We start from the raw sequence: 26,514 nt of genomic DNA, 5'->3' as shown, positions 1-26,514 counted from the left end.
CCACACCTTTACTGGCCTGGCTGTGTGGCATGGAGCATTGCCCTGCTGGAAAAAACACTTCTCAGAGTTGGGGAACATTGTCAGAGCAAAAGGAAGCAAGTTTTTTTTCCGGGACAACGTTGTACTTTGCCTGGCTGAGGTTTGTAAAAGACCATAAGGATTGAACCAAAGCTGACTCGAGGGTCTCCTAGTTCGTCTTCTCTAATGAGTCCAATTTCACCGTAGGTGCAAGACTCTGTGTCTTGTAGGCCTCTCCAGGTCTCCGTCTAACCATCAGACGACCATGTGTTGGGCAAAGCTGAAAATTGGACTCATCAGAGAAGACGAACTAGGAGACCCTCCAGTCCGCTTTGGTTCAATCCTTATGGTCTTTTACAAACCTCAGCCAGGCAAAGTACAACGTTGTCCCGGAAGAAAAACTTGCTTCCTTTTGCTCTGACAATGTTCCCCAACTCTGAGAAGTGTTTTTTCCAGCAGGGCAATGCTCCATGCCACACAGCCAGGCCGGTAAAGGTGTGGATGGAGTATCACCAGATCAGGACCCTGTCATGGCCAGCCCAATTTCGAGACCTGAATCCCATAAAAAAAACTCTGAAATGTGATCAAGAGAAAGATGGATGGTCACAAGCCATGAAAAGAAGCCGAGCTGCTTGAATTCTTGCGCCAGGAGTAGCATAAAGTCACCCAACGGCAATGTGAAAGACTGGTGGAGAGCATGCCAAGACACATGAAAGTTGTGATTTTAAATCAAGGTTATTCCACCAAATATTGATTTCTGAACTCTTCCTAAGTTAAAGCATTAGTATTGTGTAGTTTAAAAATGAATATGAGCTTGTTTTCTTTGCATTATTCGAGATCTGAAGACACTGCCTCTTTTTTGCTATTTTGACCAATTGTCATTTTTCTGCAAATAAATGATCTAAATGACAATATTTTTATTTGAAATTTGGTAGGAATGTTGCCAGTAGGTTATAGAATAAAACAAAAATGTACATTTTACTTTAACACATACCAATAAATAGTAAAACCAGAGAAACTGATAATTTTGAAGTGGTCTCTTAATTTTTTCCGCGGCTGTATATGTCTATGGGTATACAGCCATCGTGACGTTTAACGCTACAATGTAATACTTCCCCCTGGTGGATACAAAACACGTTGCAGGCTCATCTATACAAGCCTCACGATTTGGTTTTGTCAGCCATTGAATCACTCTGTAATGCATTGCACAACTACTATTGTGTCCATAGAACTTGCAAGGCAAGTGCTTGGCATTTGAGTGTGTGTGTGTGTGTGTGTGTGTGTGTGTGTGTGTGTGTGTGTGTGTGTGTGTGTGTGTGTGTGTGTGTCTTTGTCCTGTATCAAAGCCGTTTACAGTATGCCATTAAATACACTTTTGGACAGAAGATAAGTAAAACACTGAATGAGTCAACACGTATGACATTATATCAGATCACAGAGGGCAGACATTTTGCCTAAACCATTTCATGAGTTTTTAAAAAATAATTTATTTTCAATAAATTAAACATCAAAATGACCACATTGTAAAATAAAGTATCGACATTTAGCTGGGCAATAGCTCTCTGCAGTCTAATTTGGCTTCCTTCACTAACGTTCAGAGCATGAATTGTTTTAGAGGGTTATTTATCAATCAGCTTTCCATATTTCATTTAAGATCCACATTTTTTAAAGAGCAAAGTCTGTGCAAGATATCCAAATCCAAGCACAGTAGTCATGCAAGACCTCAGACATCACTTCAACAGTTGGCAAACACACCATCAGCTCAATACAGTCCCTAAGTACAACAATGGAACTCCTGCATCCCAGGGGGTGTAGATGGGGAAGGGCAATTCAAGGGTGACCAACAGGTTGTTACAATTGTAAGTTCTGTTAAGGACTTCTTGTTATTGTCCCCACTTAGTCCTACAAAGAAAAACAACAACCCCATCCTAAATATAGCAGGACATAATTATTTTCAAATACATTTATGTACAGGTGTGTGAAAAGTTGTGTCGTGCATGCACTGAGAACTGGAAGGTTATTGCGATATGATGGTCAACGGCAATGGACATTTTAAAACCTATGTATTTTTTATGTACGGTTATTCTAAAGGTAAGAAAAAAAACATGGCTACCATAAAACATTCTTTAAAATATTTCACAACAACCACAACAAATAGTTTCCACTGATTCTGGGTTGAGTTTGTATTTATATCACCCTTGAATGTTACTTTCAGGTTGACAAGATGATTTAATGGTATTCTTATTTATATGAATAAAAAAAACAAGATTAAATATACTTCATACTTAGTTTTACTTAAATATTTCCCTGTGAACTCTAACCAATTTCTTTACAACCTAAATACAAACACACAAACATATAAGGGATTTGTATGTACTTGTGTTGTTTTTTGACAAACAGAAACCACATTATCCAAGACAGTGTTCATAAGCCACAAAGAAAACCAGCAATATCATCTCTAGTTCATTCAAAGGCTGGATATTTGTTCAGTAGAATAGCTAATGAAATCTACCGTAGAACAGCAAATGAGCACACTGGGGTTGGAAACCAAAGATTTGGTAAACGGTAATCATTTAGTCTTTTTGCGATAGTAAACAATACAAAATAATAAAATCTATAAGCTCTCTAGTGTTGTAAACAATTCAAAGTCCAAAGTGCAATTTCTCAAATAAATAACATCAAACACACACAGAAGGCGGTAAATCATTCTCAAGTCCTTCTATTTCTCCCTTGTGCTTAGCAGACTGTACACTAGTTTAACCACTCATGTCCACAGAAGTTTCCCTTAAGGTCCACATTGTTGCTTTGACTCTTCATAAACCGTTTATTATCTCAATAAACTGGACACAACAATCAATATGTCTCTCAAAGATCATTTGCTTCCTCAACATTTAGTGATGTTCTATTAATAGAGGGACTGCGAAATTACAGGTGGGCTATCCTAAAAGGCAACCAGTCCCATGCCCGTTTTGATAAAGGCAGTCCACAGTGGAGGGAAAGGAAATCCTAGAAACTTCTCATCATGCCTTTTAAAGACCACATTGCGCTGACGCAAAATGTGACATCACGCTTGTCTTTCTCACTAGTGCCTGAACCCATACAGACCCATGCTTCCCTTTTCTCCCTATGAGGGTGGGACTCCGTCCTGAGCACTGGCTGCAGGCATCCCCTCATCCGGGGGCAGATCCTTAGGTATCCGCCACGCCGGCCCCTCCGTTGGTGGCGCTGGCTTTGCCCTTTGACCTGGACGAACGGAAGGAGAAGCGTTTGATGAGGCGACGCGAGAAGCTTCCGGACTTCTTCCGCACGCTGGCGGAGCTGGAGGACGTGGAATCGTTGCCCAGATTGGAAACGTCTTCGTGGGACTGGCTGAAGGTGGGGTCCTTCTGTCGATTCCTGCGACGGAATAAGAGCTTGCTGCCACTGCGGAGGAAGCCCACTAGAACAAAGGGTACAGATGTGTAAAACAATACTGCAGTTACAGCTATACTAATCCTTAATGTAGCTACCAATCTGAGTGGTCATTCTAAAGAACCGCTCAAAAGCATCCTAGCTCCATCTGATAAAAAAATTCAAACAATGCTAACACAGGGCTTTTCTCTTCTGCATAATCTTGCATTATTATATTATTAAGCACTATAAACGTTACATCTTTGGCGACATAAAACCTAGAAACAGTTGTTCTGCATGCATAGGAGAACACATGGCATCCCTTGGGGTTGTGCTGACTCACCTTTGTGGTCTTTGAGACTGCGTGTTTCCAGGGCTCCGGTGGAACCGGTCTCAGACTCAACATCATCCACAGACGGTCGCTCGGACACGTCCGATGGCGTCGTCTCATCCCCGTCTGGATGTGGCGTGGCCCCGTAGTGGTTGGAGGTGCCACCGGGAGAGTGCTCCCCCTGGAGGGCAGCGTCCATAGCTGCGGCGTAGCCCACAGACAACGCTGAGTCATCCTCTGAGATGGGGACCTGAGTAACGACACAGCAGGATAGCTGATTAAAAAAAACAGATTAACAACATTCATGATGTGAATAATCATGACATGATACTATCCCTCAAACCAGCCTTTCTTCTCTGATAGTAGATATCGCATTATCGGATTAAGGACACTTCATCAACGCAGCCAAGAGCATTCTTATTCAAATTAGCCCTTCATCTCTCATAAACAGTGGTAGAAGAAGTATTCAGATCCTTTACTTAAGTAAACGTAACAATACAGCAATGTAAAATACATCCATAACAGGTTAAAGTCTTAGGTAAAAATACATACAAGTACATACAGGAATTAGCAGCAAAAATGTAGTTGAAGTATCAAAGTGCTGGTTTAGTCCCTCTGATTGATATATTATTATATATTACATCATTGCATTAATACTGAATCATCAGTGTGTAAGCAGCATGTTACTGTTGTAGCTGTTGGAGGTGGAGCTACTTTGAACTACTTTCTATTTAGTTTCATATACTGGGGCACCAGATATATCGGTTGTGAGGTGATGGGACAGGAGAAAAGAAACAACAAAGAGTTGATACTGGACCTTTTACTCTAATCTGACTTTGGGTGAGAAATTGGATCATTTGAACATCTATAGAGAAGCAATAAAGGTTGGAAACCGCTGGTCTATTCTTTAACAATGGGCTGTATTTTAAAAACTTGTTATATTATCCATTTAGTAAAATCTTAACCCTAAAAGTGACTAGTAACTAAAGCCGTCGAATAAATGAAGTGGAGTAGAAATATTTCCCTCTGAAATCAAAATTCTACTTCTAAGTACAATACTTGATGTAATGAGTTACTTAATGAGTTAATGTAATGACTTAGTTTCCACCATTGCCTGTAAGGCTTTTTACTTAAGGAGTAGAATAATTATGTCTGTTTTCACAACTACGACTCAATAGCTAAATGAATCTTGCAGGACAAAAAAAAAATGGTGATTTCAGTCTTACTTGAAGGAGTTCATTAGTACAGAAAAATATCACAGACTATTGCTGGAGGTATGTTGTGATAGAGCAGAACATTCTTACTGTGCTCATTCCTGCTATCCATCCCACTGAGTGTCTGAACATATAGCTAGCCATCCTGTACAGATTGCTAACTGAACTCTAGCTGAATCCTGACTCTTCAATTTCCTCCTCAAACTGCCTTCTTGAGTACAGCCATCAACTACAGCTGACTAGCCAGTTGTCCTATTCACAGGCTTCTGCTCAGAGGAAGGTGTAACTGACGCTGTGCTTCTTTGGCTAATTAAGTTTCACTCACCCTTTGTCTGAAACGGTTCTCAATTGCCCATTCCAGTTCCTATTCGATAATTGATGACCATCATTCATTATTCAATCATTCCTTGGCCAAGAAACACTACATGTTTAGATCTAACCTCAGACCTGTTAAGACATTGACGGCTGGAACTATCCTAACCAGTTCATGTCTGCTCTGTAGTTTCATCCTACAGTGGAATCAGGTTTTGATGGACGTGAAAGGAAATACTACACTCTGAGAGATTTCGGAAAGTCACACTTTAAATGCACATTCAGAAATAACACAAAAACACACACTAATAAAATAGAATATGGAATATAGAATATAGATAGAGTATGAACAGTTTGTTTTGTAAGTTATTAATGTGGTAGTTTCATGGCATATTCATTAGATGCTACTACTGTTAACTTAACCATGATGAATCACTCTGTGGCCTGGCAGTGAATCTTGCTGACACTAACCTTGGAGACACCAGAGATAATAAGCGTGCTCCTTTTAGTGGGGGTCTTCTTAGCCACTTTGCTTGATGACTCAGTCAGCTGCCGAATAGCTGTGTCAGCAACGGGATCCAGCCCGTTAGACAGGGAACTCTCAGCTTAGACACACACGCACATACACACACACACACAACGTACATTTATATTTAGTCATTTAGCCGACACTTTTATCTAAAGTGACGTACAAAGGAGATAGTAAATAGTAAAATGAACTGAATGCATACTCATACTAAAATTAAATAATTACAACCAAATGAAGCTGACGACCATATTTTGACAGGACTCACTGCTTGGTGTGGAGCTCCCACTGGCTCCCCCAGGGACATCCATGAGCACGGTCGGCCCTTTCTCCGTCACCTCAACCTTGGATGGAGATCTTGAAGGGGAGTCTCCTTTGAGAGGAAAGGAGACGGAATTTATGACTGAAATTTATAACTGCAATGTTTCAATGTGAAGGCTGGGTGCTTTAGACTACGTGACTGACTGAGAATGGACGCTATGGTGTTCTGGAGTGGGATAATGAAGGGCAAATTACTCACTCTCTTTCATTAGTTTTAGTAGTTTCAAGAAGGCACTTGTGTGTCATTGTTTATAAGTTAGTGAACTGTGCATGCCCTCTTTCATGCTTTATCCCCACAAGTAAGTGATCCAACTGCTGGTAGAAGCCATGACACCATCCGATATTGATAGGCAACGTTCTCTATCAGGATTTGACACTGGTAAAGTGCACTGCCTGTTTTGAAAAGAAAAGAGTGACGAGCGAAGGAACCTGACAGCAGGGCCTCACCGAGTTTGCGGTCCAACTTGGGTCTTGTCTGAATGGTGGTGACAGTGGTGACGATGGTGCCATCCGGCATGATGGTGCGGTCCACATCTACCTTCTTGGTGGGGGTGTGTGAGGAGCGGAGTGGTGTGGCGTTATGACTAGAGCGAGGGTCTGATGCCACCAAGTACTGCAACTGCAGGGGAAATCCACAAGGGGGAATTTACAAACAGTACCACTTCAGGACAAAGGGTAAGCTGGGCTGTCCAGTGAAACTGATACACATGACTTTCAGTCATAGCCTTTCCTTTGCATAAGCCCAGGGAAATCCTCAGTGGTTTAGGAAAAGTACAGCACACGCCCTTGACCCCTATTCATGCAGTGTGCCATATGAAGCAATTCAATCTGGGCTCTCTCATGTACAGTTCCACTGTCCTTTTACGGTACTCCTGGGTTTGTGTGAAATGTAAGTTCTCACCTCAAAGGTGACGGAGGCCGTGGATGACAACCCCTGGCCTGGACTGACGGAGAGGACGTGCTGGCCTGAGGGACTCTTGCCGGGGACATCCAGCAGCAGGGAGGTCTGACCGAGGGACAAGTCTGCCAGCAAACAGACAAGATAAGGCTCTACCACGCAGTCCAACACTTAAATTACTATGAACAACAAAAGCCTTTCATAATATCTCAGAGAGTAGGGCCTCCAGAGGAGATTTGTTTTTATCTTTGCAAAATGTAAAAAAACAAAACAACTCAGAAACACTATGTGTTTACGGGGGATTCGGCTACTCCATCACAGAAGATGACTCACATTCTCCCATCCTGCTTCGCTCCAGCAGTCTTATCCGGAGCTCTTTAGTGTCTGGGCGCAAGTCCCTGGTAAGAGCAGTAAAAGCATTATATTAGGCTGCCGAACTATAACAGGCCATTACAGCATATGAGGTAATGTCACTGCGTGGGTAATGTAGGCTAGAAAGCCAATGAGAGAGTGTGATTATTCAAGTGTTTGGCTATAATCCTAAACATCATGATCTAAGTAAATGACTTAACCCTGGGCCTTGCTGAGGTGAGGTAATATGGTGGTGGATCTGCGTGTGGTCAAAAACGCAAAATACGGTTGCCTAAAATGCACAGCATGTTTACAAGTTCATAACCGCAAAGCTGCTTTTACACGAAGAGCACACACTGGGATCTCTTACAGGATAATGTCTTCACTCCAGTCAAGTGTGGCTCCACTGCTCAAGGAGGGAGTCAGGAGACCGGTCCTCCTCTCCAGGACAGGAGCGTCCAGGCCCAGGGCACAGCACAGCTCCCCTAAACACGACGGCTCCACTGGGAAAACAAAGCAAGTAGCGTCTCACCTTATGGTTTATTAAACTGTGTGAACAGCAGCCAACAACACAGGGCTTATCTGTGTATCCAAACCAGTCCTTGGCTGGAATCATGATTGACGTTTATTACACAGTCAACATTGAACAAAGCGAATGCTCTTGTGTAACGTATGTGTAATCAGTAGATTTTAAATCCTATCCCAGTGCAACCTGCTGGCTATGTTCCCAGCAGCGGGCTTTAACAGACGGCTTAGACACACTAACCTTTTCTGACGCCGGTTGCTTTGAGCTGACGGACCAAGAGTCTTGCTGGTTGTCCCGGCGATAGAGAGTTGGGCCCAGTCAACAGCTTATCTCTGGGGAACTGTGTGCACGAGACACAAACATTAAGGTAAATTACTCTATAATTAAATCAAGTATGAAATTAAATGATTTCATTGTTGAAGTATCAATTGGTGGAAGTGGAATAACCCCTGAAAGTGTTGAGTTTTGACTGGGGCAAGGGGGGTGGGGGGGGACTTCTTACCGCTGGGCTGGACACGCATGCCCTCAGGTTGAGGATCATGGCTGGCTGTGTGCTGTACAAGGTGTCCTCCACCAGGTCCCTGATCATGTCCAGGTCCACCTCCGGGTCAGAGCCCTTGACCAAACACAAGAGCGATCAAACACGAGAGACCAACCGGCCTGCCAATGAATCAGTGTTACAAGTGTATGTTATCGCTGCAGCACCTAGGGAAGGTTGTATGTGAATGGCAATCCTATGGTACATCATAAAACGAAAGTTCCCTTTTCAATATTTGATGGCTATAAAACCACATGTGGGTTACACCAGCCATCATGGTACTTTAACATCGTGTGTACTAAAGGATGGGACCTGTGGGAAGGTGCTTGAATCCTCCCTGTTTGTGTGTAACACCAGCCATCATGCTAATTTACAGTGTGTGTACTGAAGGAGGGGACCTGTGGCAAGGTGCTTGACGCAGAGCAGCGAATCCTCTCCGCATGTGTGTAACACCAGCCATCATACTAATTTACAGCGTGTGTACTGAAGGAGGGGACCTGTTGAATGTGCTTGACGCAGTGCAGCGAGTCCTCACTCACCTCTCTCTGGAGCTTCAGCGACGACACACGGACCGAGAGCTGAGGCTGCTGGGAAAATGTCCAGGACACTAGGAGCCCCTCCTCCTCCACCTCGTCCAATGAGACCACCAACTAGAGGCAGCAAAGATAATGTTAACATTTCAAAGCTGTGGGTGTGTATTCAGTGATAGAGGGTAAGTCATATCACTGTGTCATATTTAACTAATGTCTTAAGTTTCAAATCCATCTGAGGGTTTGCTGATAAAGACCTAACTTTACAATAGCATCTAACTCTGGATTGTAGTATGTACTAGTGGTAGTAAATTCACTAAAATAATATGCTTTAGTACTTTTAAATCAACTAAACTACTAAAGCACTCCTTACTTCTTGGGTTAATACCTATGATTGACTGTAACTTATTTGATTAGTAGATTATAAATAGATTTAAGGGATGGATACCATAGTAGTTGTTATGACTTTTGTAAGGACTACAGCCCAAGGCTGACACAAGAAAAGCCACTTAATGCAAATCCCAAAAGATTTGTATTATACCTGAGCATCCGCGGGCTCTATGGTTATCTGGTAGGTGTCCATTGACACAGCCGCAGGTGACTGCTGAGTGACCGTCACCGGAAACATGACGGTATCAGCCGAACAAATGCAGTGCAACACCTGCATGGATCGGCCGGAGGGAGAGGGAATTGGAACATGAAATACAGTAGCATTCTGATGGATGACTGGGCTGATTGAACAGTACATATTTTAAATGTGTGCTGTACTCACCATGCTGCGAGATGACTGGTCTGTACAAGTCACATGATCAATGGAAGCAGTGGACGGGAGCTGTAGACTGTCACTGAAGGTGATCTGAATTGAGCTCTGGTGGAGGAACCCACACAAATGCAGACAGTGAAAACATGGTTCTTGCATTAAACATAATAGCATTCACCTTATTCATTAATTCACTTCATTCAGTCCCTGCAGGATTTTGCGTTCTTGCATATTCACAATTGTACGCAAATTCAAGGATTTCCCTTGAAAAAAGTACTTCTTTTGCATCCTGAGATTTTCTCCCCCTTTTTGTTGATCTCTTTAATTTCTGTATGTTTAATTTCGGTCGGAACCAGATGAACTAAACCAGAAAATAAACACATGCTCTCTTTGGCCAGAGTATGTGTAGCTGTGAAAAAAAAATCAGAAGAGAGGATATGACATCATTCGTGTTCCTTCAAAAATGGCTGCCTGCCATGACAGCAGGCCCGTTGCTGTTCTTGCCCGTTCTTGGCATTTCCAACGCCAAACTGGACGACTAAACTAGAGATTCTGGGCCAAGCATGACAGTGACAGGCTGACCGAGATGAATGCGCTTGCCTGTGAGAGGCACATGGTTATAAAAACAGTGCAGGACATATTCCTACTACAGTGTCCTCCACAAATATTGTCAGCCCTAGTGAATATGAGCTAAGCAGGCTATAAAAAATATGTCTTTGCTGTTAATCCTCTTGGTTTTTCACTCAAAATATTCATAAAGATATTACCTTTTCATTGAAGTAAAATTATAAAAAAAAAAAAAAAAAAAAACATTGACATTAAATAAATATTTTTCCCCAAAACATGTGTGTGTGCCACAATTATTGGCACCCCTTAATGTAATGTTTTGTGCAGCTTCCATTTGCCAAGATAATAGCTCTGAGTTTTCTCCTACAATGCGTGATGAGGTTAGTGAACACATGGCACGGGATCTGAGACCATTCCTACATGCAGTATCTCTTCAGATCCTTCAGAATCTGAGGTCAACGGTTGTAGACTTGGCTACAGCTTATCTCACAGCCTCTTCCAGGCTGATTGATAACATCTCTTGTCTCTTTAAACTTCTTAATTATTTCCATGATAGTGGAAATGGGTATTTTCAACTGTTTAGAGATTTTCTTGTGTCCATTTCTTGATTTATACAGCTCAGCAACTTTTCGTCGCACATCGTCACTGTGTTATTTGGGTCTTTCCCATAGTGATGAATGACTAATTGAATTTGGCCTGTGTCACCTCATATTTGTACGCCAGTGGAACTGGAAGTCATGGTTGACCTCATAAGAGTTCCTTATCAAACAGGTGAACTTAAAAATGTAAAATATTACTGGAAATATACTTCAGTTAGATTTTAATTAAAGATTTTTCTAGGGGTGGCAATTATTGTGGCACACATGTTTTGGGGGAAAATATTTATTTATGTCAACAGTTCTTTTTTTTTCAATACTTTTACTTCAATGAAAAGGTAAGATTTTTGTGAATATTTTGAGTGAAAAACCAAGAGGATTAACAGCAAAGACATATTTTTGTATAGCCTGTTTAGCTCATATTCACTAGGGGTGCCAATATTTATGGAGGGCACTGTATCTGACATGATAGTAGTCATGGCTAGGCTCTGTGTGGAGAGAGATGTCAAACATAAAACAGGCTGTCATTTCATTTCATCAAGGACTTCATCAAACTCCCGTTATCCTCATTAGCAGCGGTGCAGGTAATCATACATAAGAAGATCAGGGCACAGGTGTTGAGGAATTCTCTTACTGTTATCCAGCTTTTGAAGATGCTGATCCACTCCTCTAGTGATTATTGCACTACTGATACACTGTTTTGACGTGTACATCACATGGCAGTGAAACTTAACGCCGGTCACCGTATACATGTGTAAACAGTGATTTACAAGGTAAGGTGTCATCACAGAGAGTGGGCAATACTTTGAAGGCGGTAACATGAAATTAGCTAGCCTATTCCATGCATCTCCAAATACTTAAAGTAAAAAAAACTAAAACGAGTGAACACAAACACAATTGGTTTGAGCCCAGTGGGCCAGTTCAATCAAACGGTAATCAACTACAGCAGTTATTCATTTCTGTAAGGTCCTGCAACGCTACAAATTTGCGTTACACGCAGTAAGTACGTTTAGAGTGTGCATTTAGTGTTAAACAAAGCACAATTAACCTCCGCAACTCTTTTAACCGCACCAGACAATTACTTGGCCTTCTTCAGTGGGCAGCTTTAGCTCAGTGTAGGCTTAGACCCTGAGCTACACAAGAGAGAAGGAAGGGGGTGACACACATCCCCTACTGTCATGGCATATGGTCCTCATCTCCTTAGTCCAATCAGCATCACACACAGATCCGGAGGGGAGTAGTGTGATGGGAGATGGCGCTTGCTAATGCATGGGTTTGTGCAAGTGTGTTTCCATGTCTATGGAAGAAGGCTTTATCTTCATTCATTAATGATATGGTAGACAAAAACATACATGCCACCACTGTGGGATATATGAGCTTCTTTCATAGTAAACTCATATTATAAGAAAAACAATGCTTTCGTAGATGACAGGCGATCTGACCCAACACAGGGTAAGAGAAAAGATTGGTGAGTCATAATAGTTCCAAACCACCAAATAAGGTAACCGTAACTAATATTACTTACTCTCACTTCACCAACAAAGTTACAAGAGAAGAGGTTAATTGCACTGTATCACTGGGATCTTTGTTTATGTATTTCTATTATATATGGGCCATTCTACCGAATTGATGCAAAGTCATGTCGGATATATTTAGAATTTTTGTATGGTTTTTTCCCAAAACTTTGTCCGTATGTATATTGTACCATATCTAAAGTACACATATCTAGTAAAAGAACTGTCAAGTTTTATATTGTGTTTTCAGAATGTGTTGGAATGTTTTTCCTCTTCCAAAAATTGCCACTACCGAAACATCACATTTACTATAGTAAAAAAGTTATATGATTGACCTGTTCAGATTGTGTTTCCTTCCCTTCTCTGAAGAGTATTTTTACAAATATTTCTTGAAGATTTTCACAATGAAATCCATAGAAATTAATTTTTTACCAAATTTTCAAGGTCAATTTATCTGTTTCGGTAGTGACTGCACTGTTTCGGTAGTGACTGCACTGTTGGATGGATGTTCATTTCTCTCCCAAAATCATCCAAAAGGTGCTCTGGGCCTCCCTTTAGTCCACACAACACATTTATTTTAAAATTATTGGATTGAACTACTTGCCATTTCATTTTGTCACTACCAAAATCATCTGGTCACTACCATATGTTTCGGTAGTGACTGTTTCGGTAGTGACAATTCTAGCTAACTTTAAGCATAAATAAAGAATTCTAGCAAGCACACGGCTTGCAAACACATCTTTGAAGAGGTGTACACACATACAAACATAAGATTTTCCATGAAACCCCAAAAGGTTTACTTAATTGAAGAAAACATGCGTTTCGGTAGTGACAATTCTTAAGGTTACACGTCGATTTTCAGACTTTGGAACACATTTATATAAAAACTATGGGATTTAGCTACTTACCATTCAACCATGAGGGACAGAGATGCAGTGTCACTGCATGGTCAAAAATGCAGAGTCGTGGCTAAAACACAGGCTCAGCCAATGGACTAAAACTCTTGTGTTTCGGTAGTGACATGAAAACTAGGGACATGATTTTTTGAGTATAGTAAATTGATTTAAAAATTAAACCCACAATAAATCTAAATATTCCAAGTTCTGTTTCAACCCAATCATAAAGATCTTTGAAATTAAATCATTGAAAAAAATCAAAAAAAAATGAAAAGTGTTATTTAAAGGCATTGAAATTTAGATGTCAGGGTTGGGGACAGCTACTTCCCAATAGAAAGTACCCTATAAATGATGATTTTGTATATATTTAGCTTATCACTATCTCATGTAATGCATTGGGTTTATATAGACCATTAGTAGAATAAAAACCGCACTCTCAAGCTTTTCTCTTTAGCTTTTCTCTTTATTCTACTAATAGTTAACATTCTTTTACTCGCACCCGAAAACGCATTTATATATATTTTTTGAAGTAGAGCGCGCCTATCCCTACTAATAGTTTATATAGACCATAACATTTTCTAATTTAATATTTATGTCTAAATACCTAATTGTTTTGTAAATAGATTTTATTGTTGAGGGACTGCATATTACACGAATTCGGTAGAATGGCCCATATATTTACAAGTCATAAAATCACATAAAGACATAAAGATGTAGTGAGAATATATATAAAAAATAAATATATAATACATATTTTCCAGTGGCCTTTGTTTTGGCTCATGATATAGCAACCTTTGTACATCTCTGGGTTTTGATGTTTGACGTCTGTAGGAGGAGAAAGTAAAGATGCCGCTGACAAATTGAAAATGCTATGACCAGACAGTCTGTGTCCACTGTGTGACCAATGCATCACATACGGTACCATCCGACGATGAAGCCCTTTGATCTAACCACTGAAGACAACCTAGAGACTAGCATGACCTCAAGTATCAGCAAGCCTGATTTCATTATCACCTCCATACAAACACAATGAATGGGCCAACTCCAGGCTGTGTGCTCCACAGTACTTCCCACTGAATCACTTATTGCCTCTGTCACGGAGGCCAACGGGTGCAGTGGCTCCACAACTATTCCACTGAGTATATAACTGAACTTCACTCCCCACCGCCTTACATGACATGCTAGCGACTGACGCTAGCATTCTTCTCTAGCATGTTCACTCCATGCCTGTGGCCACAGGTTCAAGTCCAGTTCAGGATGATGTGCTTCACAACACAATCAAAATCACACCTAGATCCTACCTGTGTGGATAGTGTTAATAATGTCATTCTTTGTATGGAACGATTCACATTTAAATTGGAACTATAACTATAATGCGTGTAACTCTGTATGTTGGGACATGTGTGTGCATGTGTGTATGTGTTTGTGTGTGTATGTATGTATGTTTCTGTGTGTGTGTGTGTGTGTCTGTGTGTGTGTGTGTGTGTGTGTGTGTGTGTGTGTGTGTGTGTGTGTGTGTGTGTGTGTGTGTGTGTGTGTGTGTGTGTGTGTGTGTGTGTGAGTGTGCTGCTGGGTTTACAGCTGATGTCCTTTACTACGTCTGAGTCAGTGGGACGGCTCCCCCTCTGGCCTCTTCACAAACACTCACCAGCATTCAGACCAACCATAAATATCCTCCCCTAACTGCAGCTGACAGCCTCCTGAGCCAACGCTGCTTCCCAACGCCCCTTGGGGCAGTACACATGGTGCTGACAACCGCTGAAAATATCCACTGTTCTGGCCCCAAAAGAGGACAAATGGAGAACAGCTGCAACTGCAGAACAAATGGAGCTGCGCCAAGAAATCCATAATATCTCTCAGTGCCAGACTCAGGCGACTGAAGGGATACCTGTGACTCAAATATCTGGCACTCCCAAAACTGGTGATGGTATTTCACACTGTGGGCTACTTTCGTGTGACAGACTGAGTCGTATTAAAAGCCAGATTAATTTGTCTGGGGCTGAGAGAATATAGATCAGCAGAGCTATGAGGCTTTCAAGCTGTGATGCTAAAAGTGAGAAAAGACTAGGGATGCACCGATACCAGTATCGGGTATCGGGTCGATACTTCGTTAAAATACTCGTACTCGTACTCGTTTTAAATTACCGATACCAAAAACCGATACCCAGTGTTGCGTCTTAACGCGTGTGTTTTCTTCTCCTCTACTGTCTATGGGCTCAAATACACATAAGCGGGTTTTTTAAACGGGACGCGAGCAAATGCATTGATTCCTATGGCACGGCGCGTTTACCGTGTGTGCCCCTTCTCCACCACGCGTTGCGTCTTTGAAGCGTTTTTTAGGTGCGCTTAAAAGTTGAACTATTCTCAACTTTCCAGCGCAAGGCAGGGAAGCGCACCGCTTCTGTTTTGGCCGCCGCACTTTGCCAAGGCGTTACTGAGCGTCTACGCCTGAAAAAAGACGCGTATGTGTATTTGAGCCCTAAGCCTGCCAGGTGTAGAGTTGCATAGAGGCCGCAGACAGATAAGTTGAGGTTGAACTTGCAGGTCTATATCCCTCGTCCGGGATATTTTTATTTTTGAGTTTTCGTCTTAGAGACATAAAAAGAACAACCACGGAAACATTGAACCCTTTTCTAATATTATTGCTGAGGTCTTCTAGAATAGAATCATTTATTCCATTTGTGCATCAATGTTTTTAGTTAAGCAAAATGTACAAAAACATCAAGGCATGTCAGACAACTTAGAAAAGTCTAAAAGGCCTTGGACCTTAGAGTGTTAAATCAATTCAATAACAGCTTGGATACGATGTGTGGAGGTGGCTTGCGTAAGCTAACAGTTTCGCTAGAGATTTTAAACTTAACACGTACGACCTCCAGTAAAGGTAAGTGCTATCTTCGGCTATTTTATGTTTTGCAGTTAACTTAGAACTGCTGTTACATAGGCAAAGTGTAGGGGCTAGCCTACTGTCTTTAGCGACGCTGCGCCTAAAACATATTATTGCCATTTGCTACGGTTGATTGACGGGGACGGGAATGTATTTGTTTTCTCCTCTTTACCCGGACGCATTTAGGTCTCGAAAGGAGGACATGTGAGGGTAAAAGAGGACGTCTGCCTTGTCTTGTGTTTCAGGAATCTTGTTGACTTGCTAGTTTGTCATAAACACCCGCTAGCAAGTAGCCGCTAGCAAGACATCCCGTTAGCGATGTCAGCAAGGTTGTTTTAACACTCTTGGACATTGATGCTAGTATTACGGGGTTTTTTTTCGTTTTTCCGCCTGATGCTAATATTAAGTGCTCTTGCGTTAACTTATTTGCAATGTTATTGTGATAGCTATGTTGGCTAGGTTGCAAACAACTTCCCTAACACAGTCAAACATCAGGCAAGTGTCAATTTGGCTGCAAGAACGTAGCCCAGTTCATTGTCAACATTAAACTCTAGTAAGAAATCGCTATACCGTTGTGCTGCCTTAACGGCGATTTTGACTCATTTTAAGATAAATTATGACAGGAGTAAGGCACAGTGTAAGATCTGCACTGTTACAGTGTCGAGGGGCGGAAAGGAAAGTACTTCGTTTGACACAAGCAATTTGATTAAACATCTGAAGACGCACCATAGTGCTAAGCACACAAAGTTCACTCATGCCAGTGGTGCAAGAGACCAAAGCAACCAATCTTTACTGACGTCTTTCAAAAGAAAAAAACGCGCACGCACACAGACAGAGAGAGAGAGAGAGAAGGGGAGGAAGAGAGTTGTTGATCCTTCTGTAACTAAACTGTACTCATGTTCTTATTCAGGATAGTTCTGTTCACTTTTTGTTAAGCAGACTTGTTAACTATGCAGCAAATTAAATTGCCATCTGTCTATATTTACATTTTGTCTAATGTGATGATATTGACTCTTTTTTTTTGTTTAAACCAGAAAGCTCTGTTTATTTTTGGCTTGGGATAGCCTTCTGTTAATGTTGTACTATAGGCTTGACATAACCTGCAGATGATAAAATAAAATCTTTCATGGAAACCAAATCTCGGAAGTATCGGTATCGGTACTCGGTATCGGCAAGTACACAAATAAAAATACTCGTACTCGTATCGGTTTGTAAAAAAGTGGTATCGGTGCATCCCTAGAAAAGACAATCAAATACCCGACTCTATATCGGCCCCAGCAGATCTAGGTTCGAGGTAGAACACAGCCATTCAGGCACATGGGAGTGGGCAGCGTCATTCCACAGTTCCTATAGTACCCGTCTGACAGACAACAAAACAGCAACAAACACCAGACAGCCTTATCTGTCTGACAAAGCCATGTAGGTGATAAAATATGCCATTTATGCCCTGTCCATGATGATTTTGTTCCTGTTCATGTGAGGACAGACATTCTCAACGTCAGACAACATACCACATACGTGGTGCTACATGAAGCAGAATCCCCCAGTGTTTTTCCACAGCCAAACCATCATGTCTTTTGAAGGTCAGGTGACTGCTGTGATCAGGTCCATCAGGTCTTGTAATCAAGTGATAATACAGACAGGGATGAAACTGCATTTTTTTTTCTCGTTTTAAATAGGCTGGAAATATACACACACAGATATGAAAGATTTCAATATGATTGTAACTGTTGAAAAGATATTGCTGCCTTATCCATGTGAACATGAGAATGGAAGCCTGCATTACATAGGTAATGGCCAGCACTATCTGCATCAGGTGGACTTAAATTGCCTTCAGAATGTCTCTTGGACTGGAACAACATATGTAAGCCTCTGTGTATTTCAGTCCAGGGAATTACTGTGCACCACAAAAGTGTGTGTGTGTGTGTGTGTGTGTGTGTGTGTGTGTGTGTGTGTGTGTGTGTGTGTGTGTGTGTGTGTGTGTGTGTGTGTGCGTGTGTGTGTGTGTGTATGCGCGTGTGTGTGCGTGCGTGTGTGTGTGCGTGTGCATGTGCGTCTGGTGTGCGTGTGCGCGCGTGTGCGTGTGCGTGTGTGTGTGCGCGCGTGGGCGTGGGCGTGGGCGTGTGTGTGTTCGTGTGTGTGTCTGTCTGTATGTATGTCTGTGACGGCTTGGATCCATCTGTCAGGTGTATATCCAAATGCCATTTTGTGTCCAATTATGTTGACATTGCCCACGATTCTTCCACACATAAAAGCCAGAGTTTCCTGAAACTTTGGTTGGTAATTAAGGTCAAGAACGTTCTAGAGGCACAGGGGGTGTATAGTTTAGTGAAAGCCATAAGAATATGAAGGCAGCTAGATTAGGTATTGTAATATACAGCCGCGGAAAAAATTAAGAGACCACTTCAAAATTATCAGTTTCTCTGGTTTTACTATTTATTGGTATGTGTTAAAGTAAAATGTACATTTTTGTTTTATTCTATAACCTACTGGCAACATTCCTACCAAATATCAAATAAAAATATTGTCATTTAGATCATTTATTTGCAGAAAAATGACAATTGGTCAAAATAGCGAAAAAGATGCAGTGTCTTCAGATCTCGAATAATGCAAAGAAAACAAGCTCATATTCATTTTTAAACTACACAATACTAATGCTTTAACTTAGGAAGAGTTCAGAAATCAATATTTGGTGGAATAACCTTGATTTAAAATCACAACTTTCATGTGTCTTGGCATGCTCTCCACCAGTCTTTCACATTGCTGTTGGGTGACTTTATGCTACTCCTGGCGCAAGAATTCAAGCAGCTCGGCTTCTTTACATGGCTTGTGACCATCCAGCTTCCTCTTGATCACATTTCAGAGTTTTTTTTATGGGATTCAGGTCTCGAAATTGGGCTGGCCATGACAGGGTCCTGATCTGGTGATACTCCATCCACACCTTTACTGGCCTGGCTGTGTGGCATGGAGCATTGCCCTGCTGGAAAAAACACTTCTCAGAGTTGGGGAACATTGTCAGAGCAAAAGGAAGCAAGTTTTTCTTCCGGGACAACGTTGTACTTTGCCTGGCTGAGGTTTGTAAAAGACCATAAGGATTGAACCAAAGCGGACTGGAGGGTCTCCTAGTTCGTCTTCTCTGATGAGTCCAATTTTCAGCTTTGCCCAACACATGGTCGTCTGATGGTTAGACGGAGACCTGGAGAGGCCTACAAGCCACAGAGTCTTGCACCTACTGTGAAATTGGACTCATCAGAGAAGACGAACTAGGAGACCCTCCAGTCTGCTTTGGTTCAATCCTTATGGTCTTTTACAAACCTCAGCCAGGCAAAGTACAACGTTGTCCCGGAAGAAAAACTTGCTTCCTTTTGCTCTGACAATGTTCCCCAACTCTGAGAAGTGTTTTTTCCAGCAGGGTAATGCTCCATGCCACACAGCCAGGCCAGTAAAGGTGTGGATGGAGTATCACCAGATCAGGACCCTGTCATGGCCAGCCCAATTTCGAGACCTGAATCCCATAAAAAAAACTCTGAAATGTGATCAAGAGGAAGATGGATGGTCACAAGCCATGAAAAGAAGCCGAGCTGCTTGAATTCTTGCGCCAGGAGTAGCATAAAGTCACCCAACGGCAATGTGAAAGACTGGTGGAGAGCATGCCAAGACACATGAAAGTTGTGATTTTAAATCAAGGTTATTCCACCAAATATTGATTTCTGAACTCTTCCTAAGTTAAAGCATTAGTATTGTGTAGTTTAAAAATGAATATGAGCTTGTTTTCTTTGCATTATTCGAGATCTGAAGACACTGCATCTTTTTTGCTATTTTGACCAATTGTCATTTTTCTGCAAATAAATGATCTAAATGACAATATTTTTATTTGAAATTTGGTAGGAATGTTGCCAGTAGGTTATAGAATAAAACAAAAATGTACATTTTACTTTAACACATACCAATAAATAGTAAAACCAGAGAAACTGATAATTTTGAAGTGGTCTCTTAATTTTTTCCGCGGCTGTATACTGTATGAGTGTGTGTGTGTGTATGTGAGTGTGTGTGTATGTGAGTGTACGTGAGTATACGCAAGTGTGTGTGAGTGTGTGTTTGAGTGTGTGTGTGTGTGTGTGTGTGAGTGTGTGTGAGTGTGTGTATATGCGTGTTTGTGCGCCGACGGCTGTGTATAAACGTTCTCAGAGGACGTCCTTCTGATGACATCATCACATATGACCAGCTGTGCAGATCCCCTCTGCCAAATCCCTGGATTACAGCGATATAGAGGGAGAGAGTGGAGGAGGGGGAGAGATAGAGGTGGAGAGAGGGGAAAGCTTCTTAGCGACCCCTCACACCATAGATTTGGAGCCAGGGGTTGAGCCCTCTAACACATACAGTGTGGACCACAGTCATACCACATGTACCATACCATCTCTTATGGTGGGCCACACTTGTCCACCTCTGCAGTATCCAAGTGTGATCAAGAAACCAAATGACCATAAAACAGAAAGAAAATAAAAACGTATCTAATGGCAAGCTTGGGTCTCATTGACCCAACAGCTCAAAAGAGTTCACTCTAAAAAACAAGTTAATTCAAAGATGGATGCCTGTGCCTATGAGGCTTAAGATAGTAGAAGTACAAAGAGACTGCTTATTGTTTTTTCTTTCTCTCTCTCCATCCCTCCCTCTCTCTCTCTCTCACACTCACTTTTGTCTCTCTATCCATCTCACTTTCACCCTCTAACATTTAAAGTACTAATCCTTCTCATTGCCATCATACCAGTAATCTGATTTAAGATTTAGGAATTAAGCAGAGAAGATGAACTGTCTTCCACAATTTTTTTGGTTTGTTTTTTAATTTTGAAGTCTTCAGATGAGTGGCTGTATGGCTGAACCCACTGCTCCACGCATAAAGCGAGGAGAGGAGGGCATCTGGTGCGTTCCCCAAACGATCTCTGACAGACAGCTGTGTCATGGCCATCGGTAATCTGGCTCTTTTGCAACCATACTTTCTTTTTTGTACACGCATGTGTGCGCACACACATACACACACACACACACATATACATACATGCAGACACACACACACACACAGTCCAGTCCAGTACCGTCTGTGACGGCTTGACCTCCTGTAGCTGTCAGAGCTAATATCTTCACAGTGGTCATGTCTAGGATGATTGGGTAGACAGGGTTTTAGCCGGCAGCATGAAGACATGATGGCTTTTTCTGTCTTTCTCGTTCCCTGACTGTGTCCTCTCTCTTCTCGACAAAATGAGTGCAAACATCTCCCAAACATCATGAAAGCCATGCTATGAAAGAGTAAGCCCCCTCTACAATCAACTATGAGGAGGGGGATGTTGTAGCGCGCATAACTGCTGTGACTGTACTGATAAGCATTGAGGCACTGCTACATTCTGCTCAAAGTGTGATTCATCTCTCCTTTTTTCAAGAGGACAAGATAATTGCACTATGCACATTAAAAGAAAAAGAACCGTCTTTGTCCACATGTTACCTTGACAACAGCCGGATGATTGGACATACTGAGAGGAGAAAGTAAGCCCAAGTCTCTATCATTTCCCTTCCATACTTTTGGTTGCATTCTCTCCCTCTTAAAACCACTTCTGTGTAACTCTATGCTAAGTATTGAGTACAGTTAGAGAGACCAATATGAGAGGTGGTTGCCATGACTTAGGGCTGCTGCTATGGTGTCCGTTTTCATTTAGCCACAACAACAGGCAAGTGCCTAAGTTTAAAGGTACAGTGTCTAATTTGAGGGATCACTTTCGCTCGTGACCTCAGTTTGCATACAGGCGGGGGCAAACGGGTGCAACTCAATCAGCAGGTTTTTCCTGTCAGGTATTTGAGCGCCACTGGTGGAGTGGCATTAAGTAACCCTGCACTGCAAAGAGAGAAAGAGTGAAAACAATCTGTTCTTTTTCCAAAGGAGGACAAGAGACACGTGAGAACTGTTCCCATCTACAGAATTCCTTCATTATTTCCCCGGACACTAAACCACAGCATGAGAAAAGTGAACCTTAATTTGAGCTTAATTGATCTGATCAATACTGGCAGCAGTGAATATGACAGCAATTATTATAATAGCACTAGTTATAATTCCAGTCATTAAAAGAAGGCAAAGTCTTCTGAGTCTCGCATTCCTTTCCAGAAAAAGTAATCTGGCTCCATACCAGACATATTCATTTCATCCTTGCTTACAAGCTGCTCAAACTAAGCCTCGCATTTCAACTCTGACGTCATCATTTACCTCACTTCAAACACTATTCCTGGTTTCTAATAGAGAGCATATAAGCAGGATCTGATGGTTAAAAAAAGGAAACATTCATTAGTTAAGAGAGCAAAAAAAGCCCTGACTGTAGAGATCTGAGCGACAGCCAGCCCACGCTGCAGATCCTTTGTGATAAAGGGCATGAGCAGAATTACAACATTAGCTGCTGTCCTGGCATTTGGAAGCAATCCACTCCTCCTATTAAACAGCAGGCCAGCAAACAGCTTTTTGTGTCTAAATCGTTTGCTGAATCCGGGTGTAGTCGCTAACCAGGGGGGAATTTGAGCAACATATTATGTAACAGCGCTTTGAGCCTTCTTGACTAGCTGAGCTAAATCTAGGTCATTGAACTTGAATTAAATTGAGACAAAAAAAAAATTGCTCCTGAAGTTAAAAGGTTGATTGAACTAGCTTAGGGGAATGCCAGGTACCCATAAATTAGTAATATCCGCCATTATTCAATAAAGCTGAGCCTTAACCCCCTCCGCTCATCACCCCATGGAAAATGTCAGTGAAACCCTTAAGACTGCGCTCAAATCTTTCAGAGCAGTTTGAGCACCCTTTGAGGACAGCACACTTCACAAAGCAGCACACCATAAATCACCCGGTCAGAAAGCACTATTATTCCCTGCCTCCATGCGGATCAAGAAAGTCAGGCAACCAGAGAATCAATGGGAGATAAGATACGTCCTCTTGTTCTCCGGCACACTACACCCACACTCCCCTTATAAGTACTATATATGAGTGGGGAGACAGCCGACAAGTGCGTGTATGGCCCAATGTTTGGGAGCCTGGCGAAGCCTGGAGACAAACTGACGCAAGACTTGGCACACGGCCTGTCTGCAAAGGGGTCTACTGGGCCAATTTCGAACTGCACCACACACTTACAATATTAGCCACGACGCACACACCACAATAAGCTGAAAGCCTCAAAGAGGAGCACTCAATAATTACAAACTACAGGCATGAACAAATACAACATGTATTGTTATTTATGTTGTTATTTACACAATAAATAGAAAACCACAGCCAATCGTATGTTTACTTCACAAAATCGAGCTGTAACTAATGCAACTGTGTTGTATGCATACTCACTCCTAAGTACAAAGGGCCCTGCTTCGGACGAGGTGTGTGATGTCTGTGCTCACAGAGCCCATAAATGACACACACACGAAGGCACACCTATCTCACTCCTGAGGGGAGCATCCCAAGCTCTTTCATTTGGAGTCGACAGGGCCCTCTCTCAGTAGGCAGCTCGCACACCCACGCAGATCAAACCTCAAAGGTTAAATAGGGCATGTGGCACATCACACACACAGATCCTCCTATCTCACACACCAATGCATTTCAAATGGCCTATATACAGAGCACCTATGAGGTGTCGGTCGTGATAAATATCTCAGGTAGAATACATGAACAAAACGCTGAGGATTCAAGTACAAGGAACTAAGGGTGGATGAAGGGTATGGGTGGAGTCCTCACCACACAACATGAAAGTATATTTGACAATACATGGCTTGCGGCATACACGTACCCACAAACAAACAGACTGGTGTTACTGAAAATGGGAATCTAACTAACTGGTCTAACCGTGTTCATATGTTGACAAAGAGAGGAGTTACACAAGGCTGTCTCAGTCCCTCCACTCGTGACTCTCCACTCCCACACTCTCACTGATGGATGGCCGGGTCTAAAGCACTGTGCCTACACACACTTGGGAACACATCTACATAAAACATGTAACCCTTTACAAATATAGGCAAATGCTAAGCCATTCTGATGACTGATTTGCCTCTCGCATGCCTGTACGCAAATAATATATAATTTCATTTTGATTTACCTTCCTAACCAAAAGATTTACTTGAGCCATATTCTGTTCAGGTTTTGATTCAGGAGCTCCTGAGCATGCTTCAATGATCTCATCAACTACTACACTGGTATCCATGGTAACTTCCTCAGAGGATTTTAGAGTAATTCAGGGTCATTATATGAGAGCAGTTAACAGCATGAGTGGAAATAAATGATATTACTGACTCAAACTTACCCCTTGTCTGCTGGCTTGTTCGTTAAGGGCTTGAACCCAAGCTCTCTGCCAGTGTTCCCTGAATGACTTGAAGGAGAAGAGTGAGGCCAGGAGGCCCTTGACCCCTGCCTCGGTCTCGCTGCCTCTACCTCCCCGGCCGAACCTCAGCCTCTGGAGGGATCCCCACACGCCCCCCGTCAGGGTCTGGTGCGTCAGGTTTAGTGGCAGCTGCCAGTGGGTCTCCGATCTGCTCTGGGTTCCAGACCCCAACCTCCTCGGACGAAGTATGGCCAGAGAGTACTGCACCAGCCAGGTCAGCACGACCAGCAGGGAGACCAGGAACAGCGACACCAGGAGCAGCCAGCTCCAGTCCTGACCATCCATCATCCCAGAGCTCATGGGGGTCTCATCTTGCACCGGCAGTGATCCCCCATTCTGGCCTGGATCCTATAAAAACAAGTTGACAAGTTGATGTGTGTGTAAATGACTGATGTGCAAATAGGATTCAGCACTTCAATATGAATGAAATGTCCATAATGTATAATTGAAACATACAGAGGTCAACCCAAATACATCTGAAGCGATGTAGAATTATAATTTGAGGTTAATTGTCAAATTAATGTTAAAGATACACAACAAGGGGGTTGTTGCTTTGCATATGGTTTAGTTTTTTAGTTCTTCAGGGTACTTCTAACTGACTCCCACCCCAAAGGCAAACCTTTTGCTATCAGTTTCATATTTTACGGTGAAGGGTGCTGTCAGGGGCTTACCCCACTAAGGCTAACCTTCACCTCGTTCGCATTTTAATGTGAATATGCTTATTCCACATCTCAGAATCGTAATTTACTTCAGATTTATTTTCTCACATTACCACTTTAAAAAAGACAAATGAGGCTAGGTTACTTGAGCACGTCGACATGATTTGGCTGAAATATTTTTTTACGCAGATGTCTTGAATACGTAGATGGCATTTATGTAATTGCTGCGCCAGCTGCTTCTTTCACTATTTGCCCATTCATTGGGCTACTGGTGTTGCATATTACGATACGTAGCCTACTTAAATGACCCGTGTGATTGTGAAAATATCAGCAATCAGCAAACATTTGGTAATGAGGAAATACTGTATCAATTACTGTACCGTTTGGGGGGAAAGGTCTGGCTCGTCGTCAAGCATGAAGTCAGTGAAGGAATCGACACCAAGACGTAGGTAAAGTGTAGCCTGTTAGGTTAGCCCTAGACAAATAGCTCCATGGCTACATTATGACCATAATCAAAATAAGGTTGCGTGTCTTCATCGTTCCCTTGCATCTTCGGCTAGAAACTGTAGTGCGTTAGAAAAGCATACTATCGTAAATCGATTTGAATGTAATTGCCAGCGAAAACACATGTCTGTTATCGGATGGTTGCCCATGTATATAGTACACAGCAGTCTCCGGACTCCGATTCTATTCCCCCTCCCTCCCACCTTCGCCCCTGAACAAAGTTGATACTGCGCAGGAACAAAACTGTCAAAACGTAACAAACAGCAACATACGCTTTTAAAGAGACATGCAACTCATTACTCCTCTCACATGGAGTACAACCGTAGCCTTTTGTAGTTTATGCCCGATATTTTATCTACGACTAAAGACTATATTTTTACTATACCAAACTATTGTTTACTTTAACTATGCTTTACTATACTAGTGTATTATCAGTTTCTATGGTTTAAATAGGTAATGTATTTTGTGTTTGAAAGATTACATCTTTGTAATGAAACTGAAACTGACTTTGAAACTGACTTTTCGGTAATTTCCAGTGGGAACTTCTTTTGTGTGAGTGTGCAAAGTGCGAAGGCCAGAGGATCTATCGTTCATTCATGCTCTTGAATGGGTATTAAAAGTCAACTTTTCTACAAATTCCAAACAAATAAAACTTGTTTGGCCGAAGAAAACTCAATTATCATTGATACAATAAACATTATCACATACTGCCTAAAAAAAAACACATCGCCTCTTCTGTAATTTTAAGCAGTTGTTGATTGGTATTTTTTGTCTTGGCATACACAT

At 42.0% G+C, this 26,514-nt stretch overlaps 1 protein-coding gene across 1 annotated transcript; it reads right to left on the bottom strand.

Moving 5' to 3' along the window:
- Positions 1 to 1,600: 1,600 nt before the first annotated feature.
- Positions 1,601 to 25,773, bottom strand: c2cd2l (c2cd2 like). Its single transcript, XM_080851990.1, has 15 exons — positions 25,605 to 25,773; positions 24,488 to 24,913; positions 9,728 to 9,823; positions 9,497 to 9,616; positions 8,965 to 9,075; positions 8,390 to 8,503; positions 8,128 to 8,227; positions 7,732 to 7,864; positions 7,344 to 7,408; positions 7,014 to 7,135; positions 6,560 to 6,731; positions 6,060 to 6,164; positions 5,737 to 5,870; positions 3,752 to 3,989; positions 1,601 to 3,457 (listed from the first exon to the last, which is right to left on the bottom strand). Exons 1-15 carry the CDS (start codon positions 25,638 to 25,640, stop codon positions 3,207 to 3,209), a joined length of 2,223 nt encoding a protein of 740 aa, XP_080708116.1. The 5' UTR covers positions 25,641 to 25,773; the 3' UTR covers positions 1,601 to 3,206.
- Between the last annotated feature and the right edge of the window lie 741 nt (positions 25,774 to 26,514).

This window comes from Sprattus sprattus (assembly GCF_963457725.1).
Source record: "Sprattus sprattus genome assembly, chromosome: 1".
In the NCBI taxonomy this organism is placed as follows: Eukaryota; Metazoa; Chordata; class Actinopteri; order Clupeiformes; family Clupeidae; genus Sprattus; species Sprattus sprattus.
The sequence above is the reverse complement of the archived record's forward strand: the minus strand, read 5'-3'. Positions and strand labels throughout refer to the sequence as shown.